General features: G+C 41.8%; 1 protein-coding gene across 6 annotated transcripts in view; it reads right to left on the bottom strand.

Moving 5' to 3' along the window:
• The window catches only part of tsnare1 (T-SNARE Domain Containing 1), a 291712-nt gene that overhangs the window by 208880 nt on the left and 58423 nt on the right, over positions 1–24409 (bottom strand). For 5 of the 6 annotated variants that reach the window (XR_003273777.1, XM_026184110.1, XM_026184107.1 and 2 more), the window contains exon 2: positions 19631–19752. Coding sequence is in view for 5 of the 6 variants with exons in the window: in XM_026184110.1 (XP_026039895.1) it covers positions 19631–19715 (85 nt within the window). In the remaining variant the exon portion in view is untranslated. Of the gene's footprint in view, positions 1–19630; positions 19772–24409 lie in introns of all 6 variants that reach the window. The other variant, XM_026184109.1, reaches the window with a different exon arrangement.

Genomic DNA, 24409 nt, shown 5'->3' with positions numbered 1-24409 from the left:
AAACAATTATAGCTGCATGTAAGACAAATGAAGTTATTATGAGTGCTTTAATGAGAGGAAAACTCCTGCACAGAATTTCAAACTAAATTAGATGTACTATATTTTTTTATGTCACTAGCCCATTCAGGCAAAAGCAGGAGCGTGACTCATCCCTACATTTCAAATGATGGCACATTTGGATTTTCTGGTCTTTACTCATTGTAATTAAAGGATAGCAACTACACATCCATCTCTGAGATGGCAAACGCAGCTCTGACACAAGCTGACAATAAGTAACAAGAGATAATAAGATTATTTTTCTGCCTGTGATCAAGCTGTAGATTAGCAAATTATTACTGCATAATGAAGGGTTATTGATTTGTTTGATCTTATGTATTTGATTTGTAGAAACTAGTACATACATGCTACAGCATTGTTTGATCTGTTCATGCGGTTTGCAAATTGACACAGTGACCCTCATAACAGAGCAAAAATCTGTGATTTATAAATATCTTTTAATCTTTTTTACCTACCTCATACTGTTCATACTTTATGATTAAATGTAGAGGTGCCTCCAGACAATACAACATAGGTATTATCCTTTATATGCAGGCACAAATTAAAATATGCCTCCATGGCACGCAAATGCCTACAAGTTCTCTTCTCCTCCACCTTTGGCATACTACATATGTGTCCGAACTCTAGGTACACACATAAAACATGAATAGTCACAATTGCAAAACTCATCTAGCAGAAGGTTAAAAGATGGCGCCAGTGTGTACGGCCTGCCGTCTGACTCTGTTTGTACTAGTGTTTTATTTTTACTTTGTTTTAAAAAATGCTAACTCTCTGCTTGTATATGATCACCAAATGCTGCTGGCTATAAGATCCTCTCAGTTAAAAACTCTTTATTGTAATCGTGGCTATCAGGGAACCTTCTCCCCACTGCTCCTGTCAGGAGTTCCAGCTTGTCTCTGCTGTGTTCCGGCGCTACCTCAACCGAGAGGGCGCCGTAGATGCCGTGGGAAACGCAGTGGCTTATTGGTGAGAATGAAGGCTACCTGGACACAATTTTGAAAAATATTTCACCCTATCCTGACTGGATTTGACCGCGTCAACTACTGGCACTCTCTGGACATGGCTTACACTTGCCTGGCACCTGTTGTTGGGCTTATGACAGTAACCCCGCGCCAGCGTCCCCCCCCCGTCTTCGCTCAAGTTCAAGTGGAGTAAGCCCTCAGAACCTATGGCCAATGGGTCGGGCACCCACATCGGCCGCTGAGCCACCGGTACCACTAAGATTAAGTCTTGTTAATGCTCGATCGCTAGCAAACAAAACTTTTATCCTTAAGGACTAATTTACTGATCGGGAACTGGATCTAATGCTTTTAACGGAAACTTGGCAGAGAGTCGGTGAGTCCAGCTGTTTTACTGAACTTTTACCACCGGACTGTGAATATCTTAATGCGCCGAGGATGACTGGGCGTGGTGGTGGAGTGGCGGCTGTTTTCAGGAAGAAGCTCTCTTGCAAACAACTCTTAACTGACTCGTATTCTAGTTTTGAACTTCTGACGTTTGAATTGGGGCATCCCCGCCCGACACTCGTTGCAGCTGTATACAGACCTCCAAAATATCACAAGGATTTTATTTAAGACTTTTCAAAACTTTTTAGCTCGAACTGTGCCAAGCTATGATTGAATCTTAATCGTTGGAGATTTTAATATTCATGTGTGTTGTCCCTCCATTTCGCTGGCCAGAGACTTTTTAAGCTTGATAGACTCCTTCAGTCTTGCTCAACTTGTGTCGGGGCCAACCCAGAAACAGGGTCATACATTGGATCTTGTGCTGTCTCTAGGGTTACCGGTCCTAAACATGAAAATATGTGATGCTGTTTTTTCTGATCACTGTCCTGTTGTGTTTGATATACTTTCATCTCCCCGCCATTTTACACCTCTTATTTCAACACGTTGTTGTCGTGTTTTTAACCCATGTGCAACAGAACAATTTTCTATTGCTTTTAAAAAAGTTTTAAGATCTCCCCTTGGCTTTGGTACCGAGGAAATGACAGTTAATTTTTATGATAAATGCAAAACAGTCCTTGATGAGGTCACTCCTTTTAAAACTATAAGCTCAAAACCACGACCAGACCCATGGATAAATAAGGCCACTCGTTCAGCCAGACGAGAGTGCAGGAAGGCTGAATGTAAGTGGAAAAAAGATGGGCTGCAGGTGTCCTTTCTCATGTTGAGAGACAGTCTGTACAGGTATCAGGACATTGTAAAAGCAGAAAAGTCAAGGTTTCTTTCTAATGTTATTGAGAATAGCTCCAATAATCCTCGGGTTCTTTTTTCAATTATTGACTCTGCCCTGAATATTTCCCCAGCTTCTTGTATTAATAGTTCCTCAGACACTTGTGAAAGGTTCCTGCAGTTTTTTATCAATAAGATAAAACTGCTTCGATCTATGATCGCCCTGTCTTCACATGACGTGTCTAAAATATTCACCTGCTCTGCTGTTTTTGATCAGTTTGAGCCTGTGTGTCTTGATCAGGTGGAGGAAGTATGTAGTAGCACAAAGACATCATTGTGTCCAAATGACATTATTCCAACACATCTTTTAAAAAAGATTTTTAAGGTTGTCAGCTCTGACATCTTAGCTATTTTTAATAGCAGCCTTAGTTCAGGTGTTGTGCCAGCCTGTTTTAAACATGCTGTTGTACAGCCTGTACTTAAAAACCCCAATCTTGACTCCTCTGTCCTCACTAACTTCAGGCCTATTTCAAAGCTCCCCTTCCTGTCGAAAATTTTGGAAAAGATTGTATTTGTTCAGCTTCAGTCTGGTTTTAAAACTCTTCACAGTACAGAAACTACACTTTTAAGAGTTCTTAATGATCTTTTATTAGCCACTGACTCAGGTGACTCAGCTGTGCTTCTGCTTCTGGATCTGACCGCTGCCTTCAATACTGTCGACCACAGCATCTTAATCTCACGGTTGGAGCATTGTGGCATTAAGGGCACCCCATTAGAGTGGTTCAGGTCATACCTGTCTGACAGGACTTTCTCTGTGAGCTTTGGAGATTTTATCTCTTCCTCAGCTCCCCTTAATTGTGGTGTTCTCCAGGGTTCTATACTGGGGCCAGTTTTATTCTCCATTTATATGCTGCCTTTAGGTCTAATTTTTAGAAAATATAATGTTTGTTTTCATTCATATGCTGATGATACTCAGATCTATCTTCAACTGAAGGGAAATAGTTCTGCCTCACTAGATCCCTTACTTCAGTGTCTCGGAGAAATTAAATCTTGGGTGGCCTCTAACTTCCTTAACTTCAATGAGAACAAAACTGAATTGAGAATTTTTGGACCAAGTGGCAATCCCAGCACCTCTAATTTTAACCTGCACAGTCTTGAGCCTTTTGTCAAATCGCATGCCAAAAATTTAGGGGTTATATTTGACAGCAATTTCACCTTTGAAAAACAGATTAGCTCAGTTGTACAGCGGTCTTTCTTCAAACTGAGGCTTCTATCTAAGGTGAGATAATTTTTATCTTTTAAAAGCGATTCATGCTTTTATTATATCCCAGCTGGACTATTGTAACTCCCTATACGCTGGAGTTAGCCAGACCTGCCTGACAAGGCTGCAGTTAGTCCAGAATGCTGCAGCTCGTCTTCTGACACGTACTAAAAGATGTGAACACATTTCCCTGGTGCTTGCCTCTCTTCATTGGCTGCCTGTCCACTTCAGAGTTAATTTAAAAATTTTATTGTTTTTTTTTTAAATAAATAAATAAAACTTTTATTGTTGACTTACAAAGCCCTGAATGGACAGGCTCACGGGTACTTGTCTGAACTCCTGCAGACTTATACCCCCCTTAGATCTCTTAGATCAAGTGATCTTTTGCTTTTGGCCGTACCAAGGTCGAGGCTGGTTCATAGAGGTGATCAAGCATTTGCAGTCGTAGCGCCTAAGCTGTGGAATAATTTACCCCTACACATCAGACAGGCTTCTACTGTCAATCTTTTTAAATCTTATCTTAAAATGCATTTTTATTTACTGGCTTTTAATACAGCATGAGAGTTATTTGTTAATTCATATTTGGTGTTTTGCTATCTCAATACTCCAAGTTATTTATTAGGTATGTTGTATTTTTGTACAGCATTTTGGTCAACGCTCCTGTTGTAATTAAATGTGCTATATAAATAAATAAACTATAACTATAACTATCTAGGCTACGATATTCATAATTCTACCCTCACCACAACTGGTCATTTCAGACACCGCACCTTCTTGAGCCTGGTTCTGCCAGAGGTTTTATCCTGTTTAAAGGGAGTTTTTAATTCCGACTGTCGCCAGAGTGTTTGTTTATTTGGGGTGGCTGTAGCTCAGGCTGTAGAGCAGGTCATCTACTGATCGGAAGGTTAGTGGTTCAATTCCTGGCTTCCCCTAGTCTGCATGCCAAATATCCTTGGGCAAAATACTAACCCCCAAATTGCTCTCCCATGAATCCATCGGAGTGTGAATGTTAGTTAGAAAGCACTTAGAAAATGTGCTTGTGAATGCACAAGTTATGTAAAGCGCTTTGAGTGCTCAGTAGAAAAGCACTATATAAGAACCAGTCCACTTACATTTTATAGGGGCTCATATGATTGTTTGTGTTTTCTCTGGTTTATCTAAAATTGTTGTTGTGATTTGGCACTATATAAGCAAAACAGCGGCTTTCATAAACAGGTGCCAGTTCCTAGGTATTTTTAATGCATTAATTTTAAGTTTATGAAACTGTATCAAATTGCTGCAAGACATATTTACACAGTAATCAATGCATGAGTACAACATTCTGTTTTCTATAAAACATTTTACATTTGTATATTTTATTCTGGTGAGTCATGATGAGCTTGGCCTTCTAGAAATAAATATATGTGTATTCCTTGATATTGTACTTGTACAGTCTACTCCCTAATGAATGACAAATGCATCATTCAGGTACCTCATCTGACTAAACCTAAAAAGTAACCAGTGATGAAAGGAAAGATATAAAAAAAAAAAGGTGTAATATTTTTCTCTGAAATGCTAGAGAGTTCAAGGAAACATTCATGTTCAGGATTGTTGAGTAAATCTGAACATTTTTCAAGAAGAATTTTCACTAAAAAAGAAATTGCACATTGCAAATTTTTGTAATCTGCATCTGTGAACTAACTTAACACTCCAAAATGCTTCATGAGCAAGTTCAAAAAGTGCTACCATCTTGTAGCATCTTTAGAATCAAGGGAAAGTGAAGAGACAACAAAGTCCTCATATGCCAACATAAGGCCATCACAACTCAGACTTGGGATCAGTACCTCTCAGTTGGTCCATTAATCTGTGCGTGGCTGTCTAACAAATGCTCCACTTTGGTCACTTATGCCTATCAGCAGTACATGGAGTTGGAGGTTGAAGCGCTCATCACAGTCTTGTCACACCCAATCCAACCTCCTGCTTCCTTCAATCTTAAACACACCGAGCTATGTTTCCAGGAGGCTGATCAAAGGCAACTAACAATGTGAACACATCCACGGGTCAGGTCCAAAACTGCATAATCTGCTGTTGCAGCTGGGATAAAACCAAGGTGATAACTGTGAGAGGGATGGGATACTGCTGTCAAGAACATCAAGGATTTCAAAATCATGCCCATAAATATTAAGACAGACTATTTTTTTTTACATTTTGCCTCTGTACACCAAAACCTTTGAAGAAGTAATCTACATGTGATTAAAGTCTAGCCTTTCAGCTTACCGTGTTTTTTCGGTCTGAGTTCAACAGTTGGGCGATTTTGGCCCGTAAGCATGTCTCTTAACAGGTGCCATTTTGGGGCCCTTATACACACATCATAATATTATGTTGAAGCACATATTACTCCATATAACATATTACTCCATGAGGCTCCTGACTACGGTAGCTGTAATGCTCTGACCATCAAGCTTCATAGCTTACCAAAGTCGTGTACCACATAAAATCGGTTGGAGGTCAGTAAGCACAACCAGAAACTAATACACAGGGCACACTGTTGGCAAATTAAAGGATTAAAGAAGGATAAAGAAAGTGTGCCTTATAGTCGGAAAAATACGGTAGTTGAAAGGGTCCAATAACAAACATTGCAATAAATGGATTAAGTAAACTCTAATGAGTTTACTTAGGTGTGCGCTGACATGGCGGCGCGTGCAGACGCAGCAGCTGGGAGCTCCCAGACATACAGCAGCGTTTTTGTTTTTTTAAGTTATTAAATCCAGTTCTTTGTATTCTTCAACGACCAAGAAAGACACGGCTCAAAGTGGTCAAAGCTCAAAAAATGATCTTTAATTTTACATATTCCGGAATATGGAGACTGAGCAGGCACACAAACACGCCAGCCAAAGTCTGAAGCAAAACAGGAAGCTAAGTCATTTATATACTTCCTCTAGACGTCTGCTTAGTTTCACTTTCTGGCTGCAGCTCCTGTGCTCTCCAAAAGCATGCAGTTTCCTGTCAGTACTTTTGGCACAGACTGTACTCAGAGTTGGGCCTCTCTTATCCATAAAACAATCTAATCAGCAAATAAGCATTCAGATTATATATTTAAATCCCAACAAAGTGTATTTAAACTCCCAAATCTCGACACGGTCTATGCTAGCCGTTTGCAGAAGTAAGCTAGCTGCATCATCAAGGACTCAACCCATCCAGCTCACAGACTTTTCCCCTCCCATCAGGGAAGAGATATAGAGCAATCAGAACCCGCACAAACAGACTAAAGCTAACAGCTTTTTCCACAGAGCTGTAGCCTGTGTTACCCCTCCCCCAACACATAATAGCTAACTCTCCCTCTCTCTCCTTTACCCCATATTATGTCTGCTGCTAATGTACAAAGTCATTTACTGGGCATTAATGTTTGCACTAAATTACCACACTGTAAATACTGTTATACTTATTATCTTAGACACTTTATGGGACATTCATGTTTGCACTCAACTACCATATTGTAAATACTAGTACAAAAAACACCCAGCACGCCCCTGCGGGCGGTTTATCCTTCAAGCTCGGGTCCTCTACCAGAGGCCTGGGAGCTTGAGGGTCCTGCGCAGTATCTTAGCTGTTCCCAGGACTGCGCTCTTCTGGACAGAGATCTCCGATGTTATTCCCGGGATCTGCTGGAGCCACTCGCCTAGCTTGGGAGTCACCGCGCCTAGTGCTCCGATTACCACAGGGACCACCTTTACCTTCACCCTCCACATCCTCTCGAGCTCTTCTCTGAGCCCTTGGTATTTCTCCAGCTTCTCGTGTTCCTTCTTCCTGATATTGCTGTCATTCGGAACCGCTACATCGATCACTACGGCCGTCTTCTTCTGTTTGTCTACCACCACTATGTCCGGTTGGTTAGCCACCACCATTTTGTCCGTCTGTATCTGGAAGTCCCACAGGATCTTAGCTCGGTCATTCTCCACCACCCTTGGGGGCATCTCCCATTTTGACCTCGGGACTTCCAGGTTATACTCGGCACAGATGTTCCTGTACACTATGCCGGCCACTTGGTTATGGCGTTCCATGTATGCCTTGCCTGCTAGCATCTTGCACCCTGCTGTTATGTGCTGGATTGTCTCTGGGGCATCTTTACACAGCCTGCACCTGGGGTCTTGCCTGGTGTGATAGACCCCAGCCTCTATGGATCTTGTACTCAGAGCTTGTTCTTGTGCTGCCATGATTAGTGCCTCTGTGCTGTCTTTCAGTCCAGCTTTGTCCAGCCACTGGTAGGATTTCTGGATATCAGCCACCTCCTCTATCTGCCGGTGGTACATACCGTGCAGGGGCCTGTCCTTCCATGATGGTTCCTCGTTTCCCTCCTCTTTCTTGGGTTTCTGCTGCCTGAGGTATTCACTGAGCACTCGGTCAGTTGGGGCCATCTTCCCAATGTATTCTTGGATGTTCCTTGTCTCATCCTGGACTGTGGTGCTGACACTCACCAGTCCCCGGCCCCCTTCCTTCCGCTTAGCGTACAGCCTCAGGGTGCTGGACTTGGGGTGAAACCCTCCATGCATGGTAAGGAGCTTTCTTGTCTTTATGTCAGTGGCTTCTATCTCTTCCTTTGGCCAGCCTATTACCCCAGCAGGATACCTGATCACGGGCAGGGCGTACGTGTTGATGGCCCGGATCTTGTTCTTACCATTCAGCTGACTCCTCAGGACTTGCCTGACCCTCTGCAGGTACTTGGTGGTTGCAGCCTTTCTAGCGGCCTCTTCATGGTTCCCATTTGCCTGCGGGATCCCCAGGTACTTGTAACTGTCCTCTATGTCTGCAATGTTGCCTTCTGGTAGTTCAATCCCCTCAGTTCTGACTACCTTCCCTCTCTTTGATACCATCCGACTACACTTCTCCAGTCCGAACGACATTCCAATGTCATTGCTGTATAGCCTGGTAGTGTGGATCAGTGAATCGATGTCTCGTTCACTCTTGGCATACAGCTTGATGTCATCCATGTACAGGAGGTGGCTGACAACTGCTCCGTTCCGTAGTCGGTATCCGTAGCCAGTCTTGTTAATGATCTCACTGAGGGGGTTCAGGCCTATGCAGAACAGCAGTGGGGACAGAGCATCTCCTTGGTAGATCCCGCACTTGATGGTGACTTGTGCTATGGGCTTGGAGTTGGCCTCTAGTGTTGTACGCCACATCCCCATTGAGTTCCTGATGAAGGCTCTTAGGGTCCCATTGATCTTGTACAATTCTAGGCATTCCAGTATCCAGCTGTGGGGCATTGAGTCATAGGCCTTCTTGTAATCAATCCAGGCAGTGCACAGGTTGGTCAGTCTGGTCTTGCAGTCTCATATATATATATATATTTATATAAATTTTTTTAACTGTGCTCAGTGCCTTCTTTTTAATTTACATTTTATACTTTTATTATGTTACTATGCTGCTTCTTGTTTTATTGCTGCTGGCCTCTGAGCTACCAAACAAATTTTGTTGTATAACTACAATGACAATAAAGTTCTAAACCTAAGTTCTGTGTTTTTTTTTCTTTGAAATGCTTTTTTTAAGCTTTTAACTGGTGCCTTCAGTTGCTGTAGTTTGTTGGTCTTTCTTATTTTAGTTGAGATTTATGAACTCAGTGTCTTTGGTTTGGAATTATTCTTAGACAGAACAATACATTTGAATATATTATCTGGGGCTCTGCAAAAGTTGTTATTGGTATTTTTCCAAAAGCCATTGCCAGTATTTCAACCAGTAAGATGAAAACGTATTTATCCAAATAACAAAATTGCTTCAGTGTAAATGTAACATTCATGATAAATAGCTTTTGCTGAAACTGAATTTAAATGAAAAAGTGTAGCAATATCAGAGAGGAGTAAGTTAACAATCATCTATAACTCCACTGTGGTAGCTGGATGTGTTTTGATTCATTTGGCAGTGCCAGGAGAGGCTTGGTTGGCATAATTGTTAGCTGTTGCATAAATATGACTCTTATATTTACGCAGCAGTGTGCTGGGACAAAATGGTACGTGGAATTGATTGGATTGGCAACCAGGAACGCTGCAACAGCTGATGGACTTTTTTAGACAATGCCCAGTCCACTCAATTTTACCAACATTGTGTAATGTAAGAATAAAGAAAGCAAGTGTAACAAGAGAGTTGTGCCTGACTGTGTGTGTTGGGGCCCAGCTCCACCCAGCATGTGAAAAGACAAGCAGATGGTAGCAGAGCCAGTTGCTATGCTTAACTCAAGATAGGCTTTACCAAACCTTGATGTAAAGGAGCTCAAATGATTTGGACCAAATGGTTCGGCTACACACAGAAGTGAAATGAATGAGACTCAGACAAAGGTTTCAAAGTTTGAAATGCCGGCTTGTATGTTTTTTCCTTTTTTAGGAAAAAGAAAATTTGTAATAAACAAAAATAAAAATATTTTAAATCAAAGCTTCTCTTTGGTACCAACAGTTTCTCAGTTACAACCTTGTTTCACAATCACAGTTGTTACCTTAAGATCCTACCTGGGTGTACCCTTCTAAATATACAAATCAGGTTTCATTTCAAAATAAAAAACAGTTTCAATGGCAAAATTCCAAATGGCAAAATTAATTCTCATGTGGTAGCTGCAAGAAATAGTGATGTGTTGGTCATGAACGAAATGGCTCTTAGAGACGACTCTTTGAAGTGAACGATGCGAGCCGGCTCCTTATTGGGAGCCCTGGGGGTTTTTTTCTCCTTTCTCTCACCCTCTCTCTCTCTCGCACTTTTTTTCCCGCTTTTTCCCGTAAAGCCTTGTGCTTTACGCTGGGCAGAGGGGGGAGGGGCGGTAGTTACACTGGCAGTAGCACAGGAACAGAGCGGGAGGGAGAGAAAGAGAGCCAGGGACAACAACATCACATTAGAAAGGTATAGTAATCATCCACAACTATTTTCAATTGCGGATGATAAAGGATTCAGAAAGTTTATACATGCAGGCCCATATGACAGAGAATGTGCATCTTCTTTTTGTTTTCATATTTTAATTTATATTTTATTGTGCTGTGGTTTGCAGTGTTTTTTGTTGTTTCACTTTAAAAAAATTTAAAAGGAAAAAGCTGAAAATTTAAATAGTTAAAAGTTGAAATGTAAATAGTTGGTTTTCGTATTATATGATTTATTTATTACATTTTATGTGGAGTGAATAAATAAAAGTATATTTACGGTGGCCCCTAGAGACAAAACACGTAAAAACACGTACGAACTCCAAAACACATAAAAGCTCCAAACACGTAAAAACTCCATAGCATGTACAAAACACAACAGAAGTGCTCCAGGATGCTAGGTGCAGTGTTGAGCTTTTGTTACTTAGTGGCTACACAAGCCAGGAAGTACCAATGACTGGATTTGGAGTGTGGTAGTAACAGGTAAATGAACATTTTTTAAACTTATTTGAATATATATGAGTGCTTGTGTATAAATACACAAACAATATACATATGCTTTCAATTGTGTAATTTAAGTGATCTAGATAGCTCTGTTTTGGAAGTTCAGTTAATGCTAGAAATGTGTTTTGGAATTTGTACGTGCTTTTGGAATTTGTACATATGCATTTATTTTATCTATTTCTGTTTTATATTACTGTGAAGCACTTTGTGGTTTTTATCCTGTGAAAAGTGCTATATAAATAAATTGATTTGATTTGATTTACATGCTTTTTGGAGTTTGTACATGCTTCATCTCTAGGGGCCACTGTATATACTTATATATAAACATATAAATAAAAGCACTTTTTTTTTACATTAGTAATTCCTTTCATGCATAATTTTATATTATTGTCAATAATAAATTAATTAAAGCAACAAAAGAACCTGAAGAGCCGGTTGGGAGCCGAAAGAGCCAGCTCTTTTTAGTGAGCTGAGTCGGCTCTTTTTGGTGAGCCGAGCCAAAAGAGCGGTTTTCTAAACAGAGCCGGAAATCCCATCACTAGTGAGAAAAGAGAAAGGCCTGTGCTTTCTGAGACGGAGATAGCGGGCAGGACAATTCGCCATTTTGCAGCAGCTCATTGGCTAAGCTGCTAGAGAGAATAGTTAACCCCTTAATTGCTGAACCCATATGGAAAAGATATATATAAATCATATAAAGTTTTTATCTGTCGTGTATGAAACTTGGATGAAAAGCATACAAGAGTGAAAACACATATGAGATCCCTTAAAAAATTATATAATGAAACTTGTATGTTTTGTATACTTACTAAAAAAATATATGAAAGTAATGAGAAAGTGGCCACTTTCATGAGTAAATCATATATGTTTTTACTATTTCTTTTCCATATGGGGAATATATGGTTTATTCACCATAACTCAAGTGTAACTGTTAAAATGAACAACTCTTTTCATGTTTTGAGGATTTGATCAAAGCCATCTTTAAATGTGGGTTAACGGAAGGTAGACGGAAGCACTGCAGGCCCTGGTTGAGCAGCACACTCAGCTTCTGGAAAATCCTGTGGCCCAGTCTAGGGTCACAGCTGAACCACCTCCACTTCCACAACAGACTGGGTGTGTGGCCACTGGCCACCAAGTCGGGAGCTACCTTCTGTGAAGATCTTTCTCATTCTACACGATACAATTAGGTCCAGAAGTGTTTGGAAAAAATTATTTATTTTTTGTAGTTTTGCCTTTGTACACCACCAGAGAGGATTTTAAATCAAACAATTTATGTGATTTGTGATTCAAGTGCAGATTAACAGTTTTAATTCCAGAAGCTTACATATAATGTTGCTTTAACGATTCAGCAAGAGCAGCATTTTAAAACACAGTCACCCTTTTCAAAGGCTCCAAGCTAATTGAGCAAACTAACTACAAACTGAGTGAAATTCTTTGCAGTCAGTAACTTCCTGGGTCTAGAACCCTTGAACATCACCAAATGCTGTATCCTGCCTTTACTCCTTTCATGCTAAATAGGAACATTTTCAGAAACTGGATGTTTCAAATGAAGTATCAGTCATTTTAGGATGGACAATTTTTGTTGAAAGCTTTTACATTTGTGTGTTCAAAGAGGTGGAAATTCTATAAAAAAAATGGGTAGACGTTTACCAAAACCCTAAAGCTAACCCTAGATGCGTTGCCAGTGGCCTGGTGCATGATAAGAGAATAAATGTTCCAGAGATTTTAGCAAGACATCTCATTTGTACTGCTTTCAAGGGATTAGCCTGGGTGCTCGAGGATTGTGCATTGGATCTTAACTGTTCCTCTGATGGTGTCCCTGGAATCTGCTGGAGCCATTCCTGTTATTACTGGGGCCACTTTGGACCTTACCTTCAACATCTGCTCCAGTTGTTCCTACAGGATGTTAACAAGACATTTGCACAAGTGTGATGCTGGTGCAGGCTGTGAAAAGGAGTCTATAGTGTGTCATCTCAGGCTTTTTCCAAGGCAGCAATTATTAAAATGTACATATGGAATGTCAATATGTGTTAATATTAATGTCCTGTCATTCTGAATGAGACACTTGGCTGCGTTGCCTTGCAGAGATCATGGTGGAGGGTTGAAAGCTTTTGCCAGGGGAGGGAGAGGAGAGATTAGCCTAAATGACAGCTCTATTAGAGACTTAACCTGCGCTTTGATCATTTCCTGAGCTCCCCTTCAGATCAGCCTGAGCAACAGACGGCAAATCTGACAGGCTCCTGCTCTGCTGCTCACAATCCCCACCCCCCTCACTTTACCACCTCTACACCACCACTGCCGCCACTACACATATCCCTCATAATGTACCCAGGCTTCAGTGTGATCAAAGACCCCCCTTCTGGTGACTGAGGCTCCCATCTGTCTGTCCACAATAGAGAAGACTGGAAGAGAGTGGCTGACTGTCAGAGTGAATGAAAGGCATGCACACGAGTACAGTATTCTGCAGTAAACAGACAAAAAGCATATGCGATGTTTGTTTTTTCTCTGACACATCTTCCCTTGCTGCTTCACTGAGTAGCTGAACTGCAGCATTATGACTTGTGTCATCTACTCTGCTGGAGTGTCAAACATCATAGGTGTGAACACACATTTGTACAGACTGCTATTAATGCACAGTACAAAGTGCATATATAAGTACATATTCATTCTCTTGCTGACTGGCTAAATTGGGAACATTCTACAGAAGAACAGACCGGAGGCTTTATTCATAAAGCTCTGCACTAACAGCAGTGTCTTGCACTACATTTTCTGCTCAGTAATTGGAGGGTTTACTTTTCATAAATTACTGTGGTCACCTGAAACACACTGCTGCACACATGCTTTTAGCAACTTTTTTCAGACGGAAACAATTAAAGTCAACACAATAGTCAAGCTTTACATGGTTAACAGCCACAATATTTATGTGCATTATGAGCAAACTATATAGCTTCAAACTAACATGGAAATATAATTTTACCTTGAAAAATAATCATTTTAGAAGTTAATCATTACATAAACCCTGCAGTGAAGCACCTTGCAGAGCAGTAGCATATTTTAATAGCCTTTAATGGCATAATTATTTTTCTGACAAAATTGAATGCTAGTAGCCACCAAACTCTGTAATCTTTAAAATCAACTTTAGCAATATTCAAGAAGAAAACCTCAGATTAGTCAAGACTTTCCTCTCTGCAATATTTAAAGCATAAACCTTTCACATATGCATAACAATGCAGATAATTTCTAGGCAATATCCAACAGAGGTGATTGTGCCAAAGTGCAAACAGAGCAGCCGATATTAGATTCACTAATTCACTAATAGTGGCCATGTTCATTGAATTTTTTACACATCATCTAGACAGCCCTCTAAAGTAAAACAGAGTATGTCAAAAAGTGAAAACACAACTAAAGTAGAGTGTCTCCTACACAAAGAGGACCCGATTCTCACAAACTGGAGTGGCACTTCACAAACTGGAAAGATTTATTTGAAAGTGGCAGGACTGAGATCACTACTTTTGGGTTTTATCCAAACCTGGAAGCAGGGCCTCACAGCTTTATAGAACTACAAGAAGACCAAAGAAGAACAAGTAGTGCTGGCTGTTATGGCCCTTCTTCCACGCCCAGTCCTTAATTATTATTACGCTTGTGAACTAGTGATCTTACACTGTGGCTCTACATTGTGGTCCAACAGGAAACATGAAGGGATCACAAAAGTTGGCTGACTGAATTATCAAAGGATGGTCAACCCTTAAGAATATAACTGCAATCCTGCCAAAGGTAATGAGAAATTTTCATGAGTAATGGACTGGTCTACTGACTGTCATTAAGGCTACACAGCCTGCATAGCTAAAAATGCAACAGAGAACAAAGATAAGTGGGTGGGTATCATGGCTGTATGGAAAAGTGGTTTCCATTCCTTTGATTTGCATATCTGCCTCTAAAAGGGATACATTTTTCCATCATAATATCAACAAACATACATAAATGCATATAAAAGGATGAACTGGAGAGTTCTTACAGATTTATTTATCGTCAAACCAAAAAATTGCCAATCATACTTCATACAGCCATTTACTTGTGTTTTTTTTCTCATGCAGTCGTATTTGTGTGTGTTTTTACTCATGTACATGTAGAGTTGATTGCTTGAATTATTCATTTCTTTATGAATAACAAATGTGTTGTGATGACTGCAACACCTGACTCTGATTACCTGCTTTTATGAGTAGGAACGTGGGTGACTTCTAAAATTCATGCAAACTTTCATAAAGCCACAGTGTTGACATGCAAGTGATTTTAATAGCATGCCTTACAGTGAGCACTTCTGCTTTTTACTGTCAGTTTAACATAAAAGATTCTTATCCTTGTGGTCTGATTTTCATTTTTCAGCAGACCTTCTAATATGTCTTCTGTGTTTCCTACAGCCAGATGCCATTTATTAATCCTAATTTAACTGTCTGAGGCCTGAGAACCCATACGTGTATGTATGTATATATAAAACACACCCAGCACGCCCCTGCGGGCGGTTTATCCTTCAAGCTCGGGTCCTCTACCAGAGGCCTGGGAGCTTGAGGGTCCTGCGCAGTATCTTAGCTGTTCCCAGGACTGCGCTCTTCTGGACAGAGATCTCCGATGTTGTTCCCGGGATCTGCTGGAGCCACTCGCCTAGCTTGGGAGTCACCGCACTTAGTGCTCTGATTACCACGGGGACCACCGTTACCTTCACCCTCCACATCCTCTCGAGCTCTTCTCTGAGCCCTTGGTATTTCTCCAGCTTCTCGTGTTCCTTCTTCCTGATATTGCTGTCATTCGGAACCGCTACATCGATCACTACGGCCGTCTTCTTCTGTTTGTCTACCACCACTATGTCCGGTTGGTTAGCCACCACCATTTTGTCCGTCTGTATCTGGAAGTCCCACAGGATCTTAGCTCGGTCATTCTCCACCACCCTTGGGGGCATCTCCCATTTTGACCTCGGGACTTCCAGGTTATACTCGGCACAGATGTTCCTGTACACTATGCCGGCCACTTGGTTATGGCGTTCCATGTATGCCTTGCCTGCTAGCATCTTGCACCCTGCTGTTATGTGCTGGATTGTCTCTGGGGCATCTTTACACAGCCTGCACCTGGGGTCTTGCCTGGTGTGATAGACCCCAGCCTCTATGGATCTTGTGCTCAGAGCTTGTTCTTGTGCTGCCATGATTAGTGCCTCTGTGCTGTCTTTCAGTCCAGCTTTGTCCAGCCACTGGTAGGATTTCTGGATATCAGCCACCTCCTCTATCTGCCGGTGGTACATACCGTGCAGGGCTCTGTCCTTCCATGATGGTTCCTCGTCTCCCTCCTCTTTCTTGGGTTTCTGCTGCCTGAGGTATTCACTGAGCACTCGGTCAGTTGGGGCCATCTTCCCAATGTATTCTTGGATGTTCGTTGTCTCATCCTGGACTGTGGTGCTGACACTCACCAGTCCCCGGCCCCCTTCCTTCCGCTTAGCGTACAGCCTCAGGGTGCTGGACTTGGGGTGAAACCCTCCATGCATGGTAAGGAGCTTTCTTGTCTTTATGTCAGTGGCTTCTATCTCCTCCTTTGGCCAGCCTATTACCCCAGCAGGGTACCTGATCACGGGCAGGGCGTACGTGTTGATGGCCCGGATCTTGTTCTTACCATTCAGCTGACTCCTCAGGACTTGCCTGACCCTCTGCAGGTACTTGGTGGTTGCAGCTTTTCTAGCGGCCTCTTCATGGTTCCCATTCGCCTGCGGGATCCCCAGGTACTTGTAACTGTCCTCTATGTCTGCAATGTTGCCTTCTGGTAGTTCAATCCCCTCAGTTCAATGAAGAGCATTTTAACATAATTCCCCCTTCTAGTGTCCAAGTGAGTGAGTGATGTGTGGAGGAGATGAGAGATGGCATCGTCTGTGGAACGATTTGGACGGTAAGCAAACTGTAGTGGGTCCAGTGTGTCTGGTAGTGAAGAAATGATGAAGTCTCTGACCAGGCGTTCAAAGCACTTCATCACTACTGAGGTGAGGGCTACAGGGCGATAGTCATTGAGAGAAGCAGGGTGGGGTTTCTTCGGGACAGGAACAATGATGGACTCTTTGAAGCATGTGGGGATCACCGACTGAGATAGAGAGATGTTGAATATCTCAGTGAACACAGGAGCTAGCTGGTATGCGCAGTCTCTTAGGATACGACCTGGGATGCCGTCTGGTCCTGCTGCTTTCCTGGTGTTCACTCTCTTGAAGGCTCTCCTTACTTCATGCTCGGAGATGACGAGCACGTTTCCGGTGCTGGCAGTATCTTCCTGTCTGCAGCCGTTAGCGCCGCTAACACTAGCATTGTTGGAGTCCTTAGCTGCAGCCTCGAAGCGAGCATAGAAAGTGTTCAGCTCGTCTGCCAGAGTCACGGCCGCGTTCGTCATACCGGTTGTTGGTGCTTTATAGTCCGTTATTGTCCTTAGTCCCCGCCACAGGCTCCTAGAGTCACTCTGTTGGAGTTGTGACTCTAGTTTCCTCCCGTAGCACTGCTTCGCCTCTTTCACCGCCCTCCGCACGTTATATGACGCGGCTTTGTACGGGTCCATGTCCCCCGTCATGAGTCCCGTGTTGTAGGCAGCGGTGCGGGATCTCAGAGCGTCGTGGATGGTTTTATCCACCCACGGCTTCTGGTTGGGAAACGTTGTGATAGTCATCATGTTTAGGTGGAAACAAGCAATCTAACTTTAACTCTGTTAAATGTCATATATTCTGTTTTCATGGATGCCTGGATGTTACACCTGGTAAAGCAGCCGCACTGATCATTTTATTAAAGATGAAAGAATTTAGACAGTTTGTAACTCTCAGTGATGCTGCAGAGTTCCTTTGACTTTGGGATCCTGCAGCAGAGTTTGGACCTGGAAATGGCTAATGACATCAAACTTAATGGCCGGATAGCATTTCTATTGCTTAATGCATAATTGTGTTGTGAATATTCATCCTTAATCTGTGAAAAAGCATAAGGTTCAGAAAAATTATAGTAATTACAAAATGGTACATTTCAGGCTAGAATAGCAAAGGGGAACCTGTCAGTAGAGCAACGAAGGAGAATGAACAGGGATGATCAAAAAAGAAGGAGAGAAAAAATTAACAGCCAGCCTGAGTTGAAGAAAGAGTTTCTCATAAAGGAAAGGGAAAGATATAGAGTGAAAGAGGGAAAAATAAAGAACACCAGTGATCTGAAAGGAAGAGAAAAAAGTCAGAAGAGGTGGTTTTGGAAACAAGCACAGAGAGACAAAAGGAGAGAAAGTCCAGCAGGGTCTAAACACACAACCACAGAGAACTTTAGGAATCAAGGAGTAGTAGGCAGCTACTTGCTGGTGAACTATTAAGATGTAGAACTTGACATGTGCAAAAACAGAATTGTTATGATGTGTCTTGTGATATTACAAAGGTTGTTAAGGTTTAATGGTCATTTTGAAAGAAATAATATCTTGTTTTCTACTAGAGCAGGGGTGTCAAACTCAAATACACAGTGGGCCAAAATTCAAAACTGGAACAAACTCGCAGGCTAACCTTAATATTTATTGAAATATATTTATTCCTCCAGATATAAGAATGAATCTTTTCTTATGGACTCAAACACGTTTTGGTGAAAAACTGAATATGGAACAAGCAAAGCTTAATACTAAACAATATATATATTAGCTGTATAATACCAGTAGACCAGCTCTGATAGTAATTTGGTGTGGCTTCGCGGGCCAAATGTAATTAGGCTTCGGGCCAAATTTGGCCTGCGGGCCAGAGTTTGACACCTATGTACTAGAGTGTCACCACCGTCAGACCTTGTCAACTCCATAATATAGAGTTTTTGTTTATTTTTCTCTTTTGGAGAACCATATAGTTTCCTCTCTCATGATCTTCCAATAAAAATACGTAATTTTCTCAATAAATGTGTAATTTGCTGCTTAATATGACTGTTTCTTATACAGATTAAATACAAGCTTCTGAAAATATGTATGACTGTAACTCTAATAATAAAAAGCCAAAACAATCTTAATTTTAAATGTGGTATAATTACTTTGAAAACATATGTGCATAAACAATAGAATAGAGAAGCTGCTAATAGTCAAAAGAGCTGAAACAACTTAATTTAAAATATATATTTTTGCATTTCTTTGTGTCTGACGGTGTTGACAAAAACCTTGCACTTCTCCAGGAAAAACACAAATTATTAAAAAATGTTACACCTGGGAGATTGTACCAAAACATGGTGAGACAGCCAAAACTTTGTGTAACAATTATATGTAAATATGTTTTTGAAAAATCAAAAAATATATTTTAGAAAATTAAAACCTTTTTTGTCCCTAATCTCAGGAATCACTGATCTGTAAACTGAAACTTTGGCCCAAGATCAAGGTATTGAACTCAACTATAGATTTGAAGAATTGTTACACTCAGTAACAATTCTTCAAAAAGCCCTGCTGTTCAAGCAGGGCTTTTTGGTAAATGCCACCTACATGCTAAAATACCTGCAGCGGTATCCTGGACATGTATTCAAATTAATTAAAATGATAAAAATTGTAACCTGATGATTTACAAAAAAGCAATGGCACCACTGAGTATTTATTTATTTATTTATTACTTCTTTCAATAATTGTCAAGACCCTTCCTGTCTAATAACATAAAGCATTAAACTTTAGGTTTACGACAAATTAAACCATCGCCATATTGTTATGAACATGTACATGTAGAATATCTTAAATGGCATCGTAAAATAGCATTTTTCTGTTCTTACCTACTGGCTGGTAGCCCTGCCTCATAGGACCTCCAAATGGGTTACGACTGCCAAAGGAGCCGCTGTCAATGGAACCATATGACATCCTGCCTGATGGTTGCTGAAGTGTCAGCTGCACACAACTGGGGAGGAAACAATAACCTGAATCAAACGAAAGAACGTAATTTATTTCCACTTTGGTCTTCTTCTAGTGTAAAATGAAATGCACTCCGAGAACTGACAGTAGGTGACAAAGTACACATGGGTTGTATGATGTATTTGTAGATGTAAACCATGTACAGATGGAATCATAAGAGAAAAATTCCTACTAGAGTTATTTTCTGATCTCTGTCGAGAACCAGCGATGTGACTGTTGCTGAATATGGGATAGTTCTTACTATAAAGAATGCAAAAAAACATAAGGGCACATACAACATACTTGCAGCATCCGCAGTTAGCAGTAGCATCCATAATTGTACAATACCAATGTAGTCGATGGATTAAAAATAAGGTTTTGCGTGTCAAAGTAATGCTCATATCTGTCCTAGTATGAAAACATTCTACAACTGATTGAAATTTGAAGAAACAACAGCTCAGTATATCCAACGTGCCTATGTCTGTGTTGTAGAGATAGCTGAAGTAGGGCTGCTTAAACTGTTACCAGCCAAACTCTCATAGAATAGTACTTTGCGACTCAAGGCAGGTCTCGACTGCACTGATTCAAGCAACAGAACTGCAAGGAAAGACTCCTGCTTATGTTAAAGGTAGAAATTTATAGTGAGTACAACTGTAAATAGAGCAATGACTCACTTTCTGTAAAGAAACCATTTGAAGGCAAAGAAAACACAAGAACACAAGGACTTTATTTATTCAGGTCAAATGGAAATCACATCACCAAATGATAGTATCTTAACATTGCTTCATGTTATTCATGTTCCTAATTAATATTTAGTCTTTAACATGAATTTTGGGTAACTATAGCATGTCAGGACGTTGTATCACATTGCTACTTCATGTTTGCTTATTCCACAGTTGTGGCCCCCTCTCCCTTCCATATGGCTCGCAGCAATTTGGAGTGGCTAACTCTAGACCTTTAGTGGAAATGTCTTTCTCATTGCCTGTGTACAACTCAACTCTGTGATGTTATAGACTTATACACTTCATCCATTGCTTAGATTCCTATAAAATGCTCTATTCTGCCATATATCTGCCTTTCCATTGTTCCTACAGCTTGAAATAAGGTCATAAGATGGCAAGCCTATCAATCTTTACAGCAGAGACATGGCAACATGCTCCATTGATGTACAGATTTTTTTTAATAGCCAATGTGGATTGATTTATAATAGCAAAAATCATTGGATGATGTATTTGAGCCGTTTATAAAATTGTGTACCTGCTACCAGTGGCTTTATACTCAAATGTGTGTGTTGCCACTGGAATGAACATTTTATTTCATGAATTGTCTTGTTTCATACTATGGCAGAAATGCTGGACTCTTGTAGTGACAATTACAGCTAATTTGTGAATATTATCTTTCTTACCTTATCATCAAATTCCTTTACTTGAAAGAGCACTGTTGGTTATATGTAGGTAGTACATTTTAAAGGAACTGGAGCAGCTTAATCCTTCTAACATGCAAGGACTAAAAACATAAGTATTTCAGTGTCGTTAGGATGTTAACCCATAGCCCACTTAGAAAAGTAAAAGAGTAGTGGGCAGAGAATACTTCTCTGAATGCTACAGAAAAGGTCAAAGAATCATGCGAACATGTGTTTCACCAGCGGCCAGAGTCACACAGATGACGCTGAAATCAACAAATCTCTCTGACTGCTTCAGCATGCCTACCAAAGGTCAGAATGTGATACTGGTCAAAGGGCCAAAACTCCTTCTCTGACCGTGAAAGACAAGCATTCAGACAAGCAGGAGAATATGATTACACACTGGAGTCACTGAGCTGCCCATTGTTGTGATGAAGCCAGTGAATCGGACCTATAGGACTGGCATAATGAGAGCAAAGTGGGACAGATACAGATTCACTGGGCCACGAGAAGGTTTAATCCGATTAATTTTCATTGAGAAGGGAGATTAATTACTTTTGGCAGTCCATAAACAATCTTCACTCTGCTTGATTTCAAGCCCAGTGACTGTGACACACATCCCTTATGAAGTGTGGACATGCACCATTTCTGTCTGCATGTAATGTGGATGGATGCACATTCGCATTCACACAAATCTGAATAAACCTCACCCTTCCACCAATGAGTGGAAATATAAATCCCCCACTTGGTTCAGTTGGCTTCTCAGACAAGTAGAAATTGAGGTCAGAGTGGTGGTGAAACTTAAAAATCATTGCTGTGCTATTACTCATGCACATGATGGCATCATCCCTGGTGATGTCACCAGAGCCTGCCCTGTCCTCAGAATCCCAGCAGTCTGTCACATCATCATCACTGTGGTTAAAAGTGAGGCCAAGAGCTGCTTCTGTTCTCTTATTGATAAATAATCATTTATACAGACACATTTGCACAAGGAATGAAGTTGTCATAAAGCCAGACTGAGACAGTGCAAATATCATTTTGCCTCTTTGACAAGCCTGTGTATAAACGGCTTTAACATTGTGGTTCAACCATTGTTAAACTATTGTTAAGTTAAACATACAGTATGAAACCACTGAGTTTAGATAAGGTGCTAAACACTCCTTTACCCTCTAGCAGGTTTTTGCCTTTAAGTTTCTTGTTTTGTTGTTTAGCTGAAACTATGTGCACAGAGCTGCAATTAAGTCTACATCAGTCTGTCAAGATAGGAGAGAATGTACTGACAGCTGCTGATTCTCAGCACAGACTGGATGGACATGATGCCGCATTAACAGCATGCTGAGCGAAACACCTCAGGAATTGGTGATTTTTTTTTTTTTAGCATGTGGCAATCTTCGGGAGCAAAAGCTTTTTAATAAATTTGTCGGATAGTGTAAAATCACAACAGCAGTTGCTTTCAGGTGATTTATCCTGTAAAGTAAAGACCCTATAGCAGGGGTATCAAACTCATTTTACATCGCGGGCTGCATACAGCCCACTTTGACATAAGTGGGCCGAACCAGTGAAACTCCCCTTTCTGTCAGTGTAAAGAAGTTACATATTTAACTGTTTTTCTACATGATGAAGAAAAAGCTGTGACAAAGAAAGAAATCTGTCAGCAAATTGTAAGAAAGAAAACTGTAAACTTACAGAAAAAAAGTTTAAGTAGCTCATTGCTTAGACTGACCATATTTTTTGTTAACTAAATGTGGAAGAGCAGCGGCTCTACTCTGAGCCCCTCCCAGATGGCTGAACTTCTCACCCTATCTCTAAGGGAGAGGCCAGCCACCCTTAGGAGGAAGCTCATTTCGGCTGCTTGTATCCGCGATCTCGTTCTTTCGGTCACTACCCACAGCTCGTGGCCATAGGTGAGGGTAGGGACGTAGATCGACCGGTAAATTGAGAGTTTCACTTTTACACTCAGCTCTCTCTTCACCACGACGGACTGGTGCAGCGTCTGCATCACTGCGGCACACTCAGCTGCGAACCGTTCCAGTGCAAACTGGAGGCCCTCACCCGATGAAGCCAACAGAACCACATCATCCGTGAAAAGCAGAGACAAGATTCTGAGGCCACCAAAGTGAAAGCCCTCCGCCACTTGGCTGCGCCTAGAAGTCCTGTCCATAAAAATTATGAACAGAATCGGTGACAAAGGGCAGCCCTAGCGGAGCCCATCACCCACCAGGAACGAGTCCGACTTATTACCGGCAATGCGAACCAAGCTCTTGCAACAGTTGTATAGGGATCGAATGGCCCGTAGCAATTGGCCAGACACCCCATACTCCCGCAGCACCTCCCACAGGACACCCCGATTGACACGGTCGAATGCCTTCTCCAAGTCCACAAAACACATGTAGACTGGTTGGGCAAACTCCCATGCACCCTCAAGTATCCTCGAGAGGATAAAGAGCTGGTCCAGTGTTCCGCGACCAGGACGGGGCGGACCTCATCCACACCAGGGGGCTCTGCCACCAAGGAGCTGTTTAACTGCCTCAGTGACCTCGCCCCCGGAAATTGGTGGGTCATCCCCCTCATCCCCACACTCTGCTTCCTCCTCGGAAGACATGTCAGTGGGAATAAGGAGGTATTCCTTCCACCGCCCAACAATTTTCTCAGTCGAAGTCAGCAGCGCTGGGCCAGCACTATACACAGTGCAGGTACAGCACCGCTTTCCCCTCCTGAGACGCCTGACGGTTGGCCTCTCCGAACTCCTCCCACACCCGAGTTTTTGCTTCAGCCACTGGCCGAGCCGCATTCTGTTTGGCCTGTCGGTACCTGTCAGCTGTCTCCGAAGTCCCACAGGCTAACCAAGCCCGATAGGACTCCGGAGGCAGCCTGGTGGCTCCCTTCACCTCTGGTGTCGGAGATTACCACCACGACAGGCACCAACCACCTTGAAGCCGCAGCTCAATGCAGCAGCTTCAGCAATGGAGATGCTGAACATGGTCCATTCGGACTCAATGTCCCCAGTCTCCCTCGGAATGCTTTTGAAGCTCTGCCGGAGGTGTGCGTTAAAGATCTTGCGGACTGGGGCCTCTGCTAGGCGTTCCCAGCACATCCTCACTACGCATTTAGGTGCACCGGGTCTGTCCAGCGTCCTCACCCGCCACCTGATCCAACTCACCACCAGGTGGTGATCAGTTGACAGCTCAGCCCCTCTCTTTACCCGAGTGTCCAGAAGATATGGTCGCAGGTCTGGTGATACGATTACAAAATCGATCATCGA

The sequence above is a fragment of the Astatotilapia calliptera genome, chromosome 11 (genome assembly GCF_900246225.1).
Source record: "Astatotilapia calliptera chromosome 11, fAstCal1.2, whole genome shotgun sequence".
In the NCBI taxonomy this organism is placed as follows: domain Eukaryota; kingdom Metazoa; phylum Chordata; class Actinopteri; order Cichliformes; family Cichlidae; genus Astatotilapia; species Astatotilapia calliptera.
Note: the sequence above shows the minus strand (reverse complement) of the source record. Positions and strands in the feature narration are given on the sequence as shown.